At 51.6% G+C, this 9,430-nt stretch overlaps 2 protein-coding genes across 2 annotated transcripts; one reads left to right on the forward strand and one right to left on the reverse strand.

Annotated features, from left to right (window-relative positions):
• Positions 1 to 233: 233 nt before the first annotated feature.
• Positions 234 to 4,037, forward strand: LOC123396330. Its single transcript, XM_045091291.1, has 2 exons — positions 234 to 1,480; positions 3,299 to 4,037. The coding sequence occupies exons 1-2, from the start codon at positions 730 to 732 to the stop codon at positions 3,667 to 3,669; spliced, it is 1,122 nt and encodes a 373-aa protein (XP_044947226.1). The 5' UTR covers positions 234 to 729; the 3' UTR covers positions 3,670 to 4,037.
• Positions 4,038 to 6,666: 2,629 nt separating this feature from the next.
• LOC123411913 (zinc finger CCCH domain-containing protein 33-like) lies at positions 6,667 to 9,039 on the reverse strand. The gene has a single exon (XM_045104905.1). It carries the CDS (start codon positions 8,831 to 8,833, stop codon positions 7,004 to 7,006), a length of 1,830 nt encoding a protein of 609 aa, XP_044960840.1. The 5' UTR covers positions 8,834 to 9,039; the 3' UTR covers positions 6,667 to 7,003.
• Between the last annotated feature and the right edge of the window lie 391 nt (positions 9,040 to 9,430).

Genomic DNA, 9,430 nt, shown 5'->3' on the forward strand with positions numbered 1-9,430 from the left:
CCACTTGTACATGCAGCACGTCACGTACTCCCCGTTTCAAACGCCGAGCCCGCCCCGCCGCGCCCGCCCGCAGTGTGTCTGTCTGTCTGTCCTCTGCTTCGTGCCCGTTCCGCACCTGCCTCCCAACTTTTCCTTGGCCGGGCGTACCGTACGCTTTGCTCTATCGATCCGGTCGTGTCCTTTCTCAATCAACTACTGCTGTTTTCAAATTTCAAGTTTGTAGTAATACTTGCAATCATACCGACAAACCGCTCCGAATTCTTCTTCAAGGAAAGATTGCACTAACTAGGAAACAAAGCCATCCATCACACATGCTGAGTCAGGCTTCGTTTCGAAAATTCAGGAAACAATACGAGCTGCTAGCTCACTCATGGCAGGCAGGCAGGCAGGCACCTTTGAGACGGCAGCAGTTGGGAGCTACGCACGGCCAATGGCGGCGGTGAAACCGGGGTTTCGATTTCCTTTTCTTTCTCTTTTACTACTGCACCTGAGACGGTGAAGCCTTTCCCGTTACGCAAAGGTGGCGTACTGCTCCGCTCCTAGTATAGTGGTAAAACGCAGGGGTAAAACAGCAGTACTACTGTAATGAATGCCAAGCATTTATGCCGTCAGTGGAGTAGCTTCCATTAATCCTTCCCTCCACCCGCAATTCGAAACAGGAACCGACATTCCCCCATCCCCTCCTCCCTCCCTCCGGCTCCATGCAGAGCAGCTTCGAGCTGTGAGCGCATGGCGAAGCTCGCGCAGTCCTCCTTCGCGCTCGACCTCCTGCGCCGCCTCCTCTGCGCGCACACCGCCGGCAATGCGGGCAGCACCGTCCACGCCCCACGGCGAGGCGACGGCGCCGCGGGGCCGGAGGAGGAGGAGGGGGCGGCGGCGAGGAGCCCCTGCATTGTGGCCAGGCTGATGGGCCTGGACGCGATGCCGACGCCGGCGCGCGACCAGCAGGCGACGCTGCGGCGGAGCCGCTCGGCCAGCTCCGCGGAGGGCTGGTCCTCGCCCACGCCGTGCTGCTTCGGGGACGCGCCGCGGCGCAGGGTGGCCCGGACCACGTCCGCCTCGTTCCGGGACCGGCCCACGTACCTCAGGCGGGAGAACGACGAGTTCCTGCTCCTCAGCTTCACCCCGGACGACGACGGCGGCGACGACTTCGAGGCCGCCGGGTTGTCGATCAGCGACGACGATGACGACGCGGAGAAGGCCGGGAGCAGGCGCGGCAAGAGGACGATGCACGGCTACGGAGCCAAGAAAGAGAGACGGGGGCGAAGGAGGCTCCCGCGGCGGCGGCGAGGCGACGAGGAGGCCGAGCCAGAGCATGCCCGGAGCAGGAGGCCGGCAGCGTCGGCGGAGGAATGCGGCCTGGAGAACTCGAGCCCGGTGTCGGTGCTGGAGGCGCGAGACGGGCAGGAGGAGTCGTCGACGACCACCACCGCTTCGTCATCTTCAGTGGAAGAAGTGGAGCCATGCTCGCCTAGCTCAGGTTCGTTGTCCTCGCCTCCTGCCCATTAATGCCTCTTCAGTTGCTTACTTCAGTTGCTTACTTCGTCATCTTCAGTTGCTTACTCCTACTACTCCAGTGCACCATCAATTCACTTTATTAAGAAAAGAAAAAAGTAACTTCAGAAAAAATAAATCAGTTGGAATCAAATACTACTCCAGTGCACCATGAAATTCACTTTATTAAGAAAAGAAAAAAGTAACTTCAGAATAAAAAATCGGCTGGAATCAAATGCTACTCCAGTGCACCATGAAATTCACTTTATTAAGAAAAGAAAAAAGTAACTTCAGAATAAAAAACAGCTGAATCAAGTGCTACTCCAGTGCATTATGAAAGCTCAGGTGATTGCAGCTCATTTCCTCGTCTGTTTGCAACGAAGGGAGCAACAACAAGTGATTACTCCTCAGAGTTTATATACTAGTAATGAACTGATTTCCCTGGAAAAAACACTTATTTTCTATTTTGGGCATCAATAGTTTCAACAGGGACAAGCTTGTGGTCCTTGTATACAATGCTTTTGATTTCTAAGTCAGCAAGTGTACAGTACCTTGTGTTCAAAAGTCTTGGCTAGTGTACTGGGCTTCTGGAGCTTGGTCTTCTTGTGCCCTGATCACTTGTCCCTGTCCAACTCTGTAAGCTGCACAAGCTCTGGTGCAGATTGCAACACATGACTGGGACAGTTAGATGCGCACAAACCTTCAGAAAAAAAAAAGGAAAAGAGAGTTGAATTTGCAATTACCATGTGGCCCATCTGAATTATTAGCACAGTAATTGGAAAAAAGGCCATAGTTTAACAGTGACAGGCCATGTCCTCACTTACTTGCAGATAAGGCACCAGCTAAAAGTCGTAGTTTATGAGAATTTGTGTGCTACCAGTAGAACATAGCAAAAAAGATTATCTGTAAGGCCTTCTTTGGTTTACAGGGATTTCATAGGAATGGAATCTTATTTAAGTACATGATAGGAACCAATCCTTTGTACTCCCTCGGTTCCAAAATAAGTGTCGTGGTTCAGATTTGAAGTAAAACCACAACACTTATATTTTGTAACAGATGGAGTAATTCATAGGGGAAAAAAACGTTAGCCTTGACCCAGTGGAAAAAATCTTGTCCTATGAATCAAATGACATCTCTTTTCCTATAGGATTTGAGATACATGTCATCTCATTTCCTATGTTTTCCTATTCCTATGATACTCCCTATCCTATGAACCAAAGGACGCCTAAAGTCGAAACTAAAGGAACGAGTCAGGGAAAATATTCCTTCTTCAATTTGGGGCATCCAGGAAAAATATTCTTCCTTCAGTTTGGTGCATCAGTAGTTGCATCCAGCACGGTTTTGGTGGTCCAAGTCTGAAGCTTGGTTATGCAAGTAATCTATTCCAGTTTCTTAAACCAGGTGTAATCTAAGCTTCTGAGACATCTTCTTCTTGCGCCTTAATCACCCTGTCCCTGTCCACCCAGTCTGCTATCTGCACAAGATCTGGAACCAGCTCCCTGATTGCAACGCATCAGTGTGGCCTCCAGATTCACATACTGTAGCTAGTAACCAATTTGACTTGGTCATCAGACCCAGTTCGACAATCGCGTGGAACAAAAAAAAGGCGATAATCGAGTTGTCATCGATCAATTTGCGTCTGAAAACACTGTTGAAGTTTGGCAAATTTTGACATGGTCCCTCTTACCTCCTTGCACCAACTAATTCACTGATTCAGCGAACCATGCCGTGTACTGCTTACTACATATTGATCAATTTGTTTGTTCATGTACTGATGAGGCATCATCGTCACTGAATTTACCAGATGGAGGCGAAACCCTGCCGGCGGCGCCGAGGCAGCAGCAGCAGGGATCAAGGAGGAAGCCACTGCAAGCCGACTCCGACAATCTCGGTGGCGACCCGCGTCATGCAGCAGCGAGCTCCTCCTCCTGTGTATCAAAATGTTCAGACAGGGATAGGAGGGACAGGAGAGTGGTGAAGAACAAGGCCGAGGCGATCACCCCGGATGCGACCGGCATTTGGCGAATCATCTGCAGGATGGTTGAGCAAGATATATGCGTCATCAACTGGCAAGCTAGGGGTGGTGGCGACATTGCAGCGGAGATGGGGTCAGAGATCCTTGATCAGCTCATATGGGAGCACACAGCTGAGCTTATGCAGCCGGTTGTGGTCTGAATAACTGTACATGGTTACCCTTTCTGCTCTTCCATCTGCAAGAAGCACCCAAACATGTTGCCAAAATCTTCAGAGTACTGAACAAGGATGAAGCTGACGGTCGCTCCGGATGCGAAAACATTCTTGTTACAGAAGCTGCTGCTGAATCTGCTGATGATGATGCCAACAACATGAAGTGAATATCCAAGCGTTACAGTGGAGATATGTATGTTCAGAAGTTCTCGAGCCTGAAGGTCTGAAGAACCTGAACTTCGTTCCTCTCCAAGTCTCCATACAGCTGTACATGTTTCCCTCCCTATTTCAGCTCCATCTCTGTACTAGCCCCTGAATAACCCAAACAATATATTAGTATGAGTTAGTTGACCTAATCTTCCCTTGTGTAAACCTTGTCCTATGGTGCTGAATTTCTCATCACTCGCTGCACTAAACCGAGTCCTGATCTGGGTACATAACTTAACTATATCTCGATCCCGCGAGATTTATCGGAGATTCCGTGGATCGGAACAGATCAAGGTTCAACGAACAGCATCCCGATAAGAAGATGCCGGGGAAACTTTCAGGGAGGTCGGAGTCGGACGCTCTGAATTTTCCTCCCCGGCGCACAAGAACCAAAAACCCGGAAAACGACTTGCCGGAAAGTTTCCGCGGAGATGAGGTCAATGATGTGGCCATTCCTTTAAGAAAGGTCATCCCCACGTCGACGTCGGCGACAATGGCGATGCCCCTGTGATCAGGCCGGTGAGCAGGAGAGCTTCAGTTTTCTATCCAACCCAGGGGGATGAAAGGTGCTCTGCCACTTCTTAATCAGGGTTTTGGAGATAACTACTCCTGAGGCTGGTTTTTGGTTTGGATGTGACGATCTGAAACCTATCTGGAACAGGAATTGTCGCCGTTCGTCGAACCGATGATTAAACTAGGGATTAAACTAGGATTATGATTGCTTTCAGAGGGAGGTTTGAATGTCTCGCATGGAACAGGAGACCGAATTGCAGCCACCAGCCACCCATATAGTAAAACCTCCTTCTCCTTGTGACGCAAACATGTTTCATAGTTTAATCGATTTGTTTTATGTCGTTTGGGCATGTTGCCCAAGCAACTGGATTAGTCTCGCAGACAATGGTTTGACTGCAACCTTGTTAAGCCCTTAAGCAAGCATGATCAGAACAAATCTTACAGGTTACATGGGTGGTTAAATTATGTAGGTTGGCTCAATCATTCATTAGTAGGTAAACAGCTTGTTCCCATCTGTTTACATTGTACTCCCTACATTCCTAAATATAAGTCTTTGTAAAGATTTCACTAAAGAACTACATACGGAGTTAAATGAATGAATCTATACTCTAAAGTATGTCTATATATACCCATATATAATTTTTCTAGTGAAACTTTTTAAAAGACTTATATTTAAAAACGGAGAAAGTAAATTGCAGCCTCGAATGGGTGAAGGAAATACATTAGCTTAGGACGCATTCGTGTAAAATGGTACTTAGATACAAAGCAAGAAAACATAATGCAGAGGTCGAGTAGAGTACAAGCAAGTACAAAAGAATATATAATAGAAATAATAATAAACTCCTGATACAAATTGCCGTGGAAAACAAATGTGGCTAGTCTATTGTTCAGTGAGATAAATGAAGCAAAATGAAGATAAATTTTGTCATTCAGTGATAGTCCTCTCACCTTTCATTTCATATGTTTTGAACCTCGAAACATAGCCGTTTGCAAGAACATCTACAACCGGATGAACTAGCTAGGTTCGATCTTTTTGAACTTGCTATGATATGTTCCGGTTGTAACCAAACTTGCTATGTCCGATCTATGCTATGTCAAATTTATCTACATACTATTTTGATCATGTTGCACGGGGTAGCATGCATTTGGGGGTTCGGATATAAGGGAGGCGGTTGCGGGGGTGAAGAAATGAGGGGTGATCAGGTGCTATCGGCGGACATATAGGGGGCAAATTTGACAAGTCGGGTTGTGGATGCTCCAACTTGGATAAGGAATAAGCAGATGCTCATACAAGAAATTATCTATAATGATCTCAATTTAACGGGAATGTTATAGTACAACTGCCATACCAAAATAAGCCTAAACACACTGAGAGACGAATAACAAATAAATATAAGCAGCAGAAACAACAGAGAGATGCTGCTGGAGATTACGTTGTTAATAGCCCAGACATCTGGATGCGCATTTGTAGAGCCAGGATAGTCCAAAAATCTGCCCCAACCGCAAGAACAATGCTTGAGCAATGAGCATGGCTAGGAATTGAATACCAGAACACAGCTGCAAATAATTGGGAACACAGCAGCTGCACCCGCATACAAAAATAAACAAGAGACAGCATGGACATCAATACTTTGTTGTTTCATCATATTCTAACCAGCAGGTGAACAAAAAACAAACAAGGAAAAGGGTTGCCCCAGGTCCAATGTTCTAGAAGAAAATGATCTTGTCAAAGGAAAAGATCAACATTGGCAACATTAATAAAACTGAGCAGATAATCAAAGCTTATCCTTGTGACGCTTGTGCCCAGAATTTTGGGCCTAATTTCTGTGCTCTGCGCCTAACCCACAGCCAAGAACAATAATAATTATCCTACTCTATGTGCTTGCTTTGGGTGCATGGCACTTCCCTTTCTGATGATAGTATATTAGTATTGACAGCACTAATAATATAATTGGTGCATGACGCCTCCATCTCCACTAAACTAAGCTGTGATTGCTCTGCAGTTCACATCATGTGGCCCACCAGCCACTTCAGGAGAAGCCATATCAAATTGTGCCAATTGGTTTATGATCCACTCCTTTGGAGAATGGAATGGGATGGAATCAAATAAAGGGAGGTGTGATCATGCAGGAACCAAGAACATATACTATATGCTGACGAACAGTTGAACATTTCCACTGATGTTTACTTTGGCATGAGAAGAGTACAATATTTGCACAAGTTTGATTAATCAATCAAGAGACAGTGAAGCACACAAAACAAATCTTGCTGGTCTCAAAGTATGTATAGATATCAAGTAAATAAACTCTTGATGGAATTCTTGTATACAGCTATTTATAAACCGAAGGGAAAGGGGGGAAAAAGAGGTAAAATATTGTGGCTGTTCTTAATCAACCTAAGGCTCCCTTTGGGCATCCATGCTGATATTGCTGATGAGCAATATTATTTTTTTGTGAACAGCATATATGTACTAATAAAGAACCATCTCATATGAATCAAATTAAGCAGATAAAAAAGGGTGGAAAAAAATTTGAAGGAAAGAACTTTGGTCAGCTAGACGCTATGAGCCAGTGATCGATCGATCGTCGTCGACGGGGTGGGATCAGGCCACCATCTGCTCCTGCTCCAGCCACTGCGGAAAATGGTCGCCTGTGTGGCCATCCTTGACAAGAGAGTTCACCCATGAGACGTCGGGTTCGGCCGAGGTGGCTGCGGAGGCCGCCGGCATGGCGGACTGCCCGCGGAACCCGAAGGACGCCGACTTGCGGAACTTGTGCAGCTCGTCTCCCTGCATGCCCCAGTCCAGCTTGCCGCCGGGTGAGCCCCAGTCAAGATTGCCGCCGCCGCTGGGAGAGCCCCAGTCTGTCAGCATGGATGGCTCGCCGATCGTCGCCGGCGACATGAGGGAGCGCGCGGCCGGGGCGCGCGCGCCGCGGTCGATGAAGCTCTGGCTACGCTTGGCGAACGCGGAGGCGCGGGAGGTCATGATGGCCTTGGCCATGGAGTGGTCGAGGCCGAACGAGTTGTTCGCGCCCACCATCGGCGAGGTCGGCATGTGCAGCTGCGTGTCCGGCATGGAGCTGTACGGCGACATGTCGCCCGCCTGTTTAAGTGAGAGCGCGTGGAGCTGGGAGAGCATGGCCGGGTCCATGGAGCCGAGCAGGTCGGTGTAGTCCGGCATGTTTCTGGCGGGCGACCCTGCGGCCGCGCGCGGCGAGCCGAGGCCGCCGTTGGGCGCGCCCCAGCTCGCCCTCGGCGAGTGCGCGTTGTTGGACACCTTGTCGAACAGCTTCTGCTGGTACTGGTCCAGCGCGAGCATCTCCAGGTCGAAGTCGAGCTCCCGCGCCGTCTTGAGCCGGCTGGCCGGCGACGAGGGCCACCCCGCGGGGCTGAGCATCCCCATGTCCATCCCGTTGGGGGGCGAGGAGCGCGGGGACACCGGCTGCATCATGCCGACGGAGACGGCGGAGGGGTTGACGGAGCGGAGCTCGTCGCGCCTGTGGGCGAAGAAGCAGATGCGGCGCGCGCAGCCGACCTCGTCCTTGCAGAGGCGCGTCCGGTACTGCGCCGGGTGGAGCCAGCACTCGAAGACGCCGTGCGCGTACTCGCAGCCGTCGCCCTTGCGGCACGACCCGCCCTTGCGGAACTCCGGGCAGGGCACGCAGCTGTAGGAGTAGCGGCGCGGGTCGCGGCGGCGCGCGTTCTCGCCGGGGTGCACGAAGGGGCACTCGGTCCAGTCATGGGAGTAGGCGCGGGAGCAGGGCTTCACCTTGAAGCTGTACATACGGAACTCGTCGGTGCTGAAGAGCCCGCTCTTGAGGTCCGGCAGCGTGAGGTCCGGCGGGTACTCCTTCCTGGGCTCCTGCGCGGCAGCCACCGTCGCCGGCGGCGAGGCGGACTTCTTGGGCGACGAGGAGGGTGACACGGCGGGAGACTTGAGCAGCAGGCGTAGAGGCTTCTCAGCCACGCCCGCGGCGCGCGGGAGCAGGTCCCCGGCGCGGAGCCCGGACACCGAGAGCGCCTCCGTGGAGGCCCCCGCGGCGAGCAGCAGGTGCGTGGCCGCAACCGCGTTCGCCGCGCCACCAGCCGCAGCCATATGGAGCGCGGTGGCGCCGTCCGTGTCGGACGCGCGGCAGGCCTCGCCCGGCGCGACGGACAGCGCGTGCGCCAGCACGGCCGTGCTCCCGTAGAGCGCGGCGACCATGGCCGGCGTCCGGCTCTCCGCGCCGAGCCGGCCCAGGCCAACCGCCGACGGGCCATACCACGAGGCCGCAGCATCAAGGCACGCCTTCTCCTCCTCGACAACCCGCCTGAACTCCACCACGTCGTCCGCCGCGGCCAGCTCGAGGAGGAGCGAGGCCATGGCCCCGGAATCCTTGGGCGCCGGCGCCGCCAGCGGCGGGGTCGACGGCTTGCGCGGGCCGGAGCACATGGTTAAAGAAGGCCTGTCCGCTGCCACAAAGATTCAAAAGAGACTCTGCGTTCTCGTTAAGAGGCCGGGGAAGAGGAGAGACGATCCTATCTCGGTTCTTGCTCCTCTTTCTTCCTTCCTTCCAGTACGTTCTTGGTTGATGGCGACAAGAGGGGAGGAGGGGAAAGAAAGAAGGAGGGGGGAGTGGGAGGGGTGGGTAGTGTGGAAGGGAGGGGCGAGGGGTATATGTAGAGAGGGAGAGGCGCGAGGTGGGGGAGGGGGAATAATGGAGGTGGTGGAGAAAAGGAGGTGGTGGTGGGATTGATGAAAGAGATAAGGGGGAGGTAGGAGACGAAGAAGCTGCGATGGTCTCTCTCTCTCTCTCTCGATCGAGCCATCGAGGTGGCTTTCGCTCTCGTGTGCGTATTGCCCCGCATTGTTTAACAGAGAAAAAAAAATGCCTCCTTTCTATCCTCCTCCGCTTTCCAATTGTTTTTTCGTGTGTCGCTGCGGTCTCGCGGTCAAAAGGCGGGCGAGCGAGCCAACGCGCACAAGTCGTAGCTTCCCTCTCGTTTCGTTTCTGAAACGATTTTATTTTCTGTGTTTTTTTGTGTGGGG

This window comes from Hordeum vulgare, chromosome 1H (assembly GCF_904849725.1).
Source record: "Hordeum vulgare subsp. vulgare chromosome 1H, MorexV3_pseudomolecules_assembly, whole genome shotgun sequence".
In the NCBI taxonomy this organism is placed as follows: domain Eukaryota; kingdom Viridiplantae; phylum Streptophyta; class Magnoliopsida; order Poales; family Poaceae; genus Hordeum; species Hordeum vulgare.

Excerpts from the sequence above, each read along its gene's own strand:
- LOC123396330 (XM_045091291.1), top strand. The coding sequence starts at position 730 with ATGGCGAAGCTCGCGCAGTCCTCCTTCGCGCTCGACCTCCTGCGCCGC. Across the intron at positions 1,481-3,298 it reads GCCATGCTCGCCTAGCTCAG|ATGGAGGCGAAACCCTGCCG; the intron begins GTTCGTTGTCCT and ends TGAATTTACCAG.
- LOC123411913 (XM_045104905.1), bottom strand. The coding sequence starts at position 8,833 with ATGTGCTCCGGCCCGCGCAAGCCGTCGACCCCGCCGCTGGCGGCGCCG.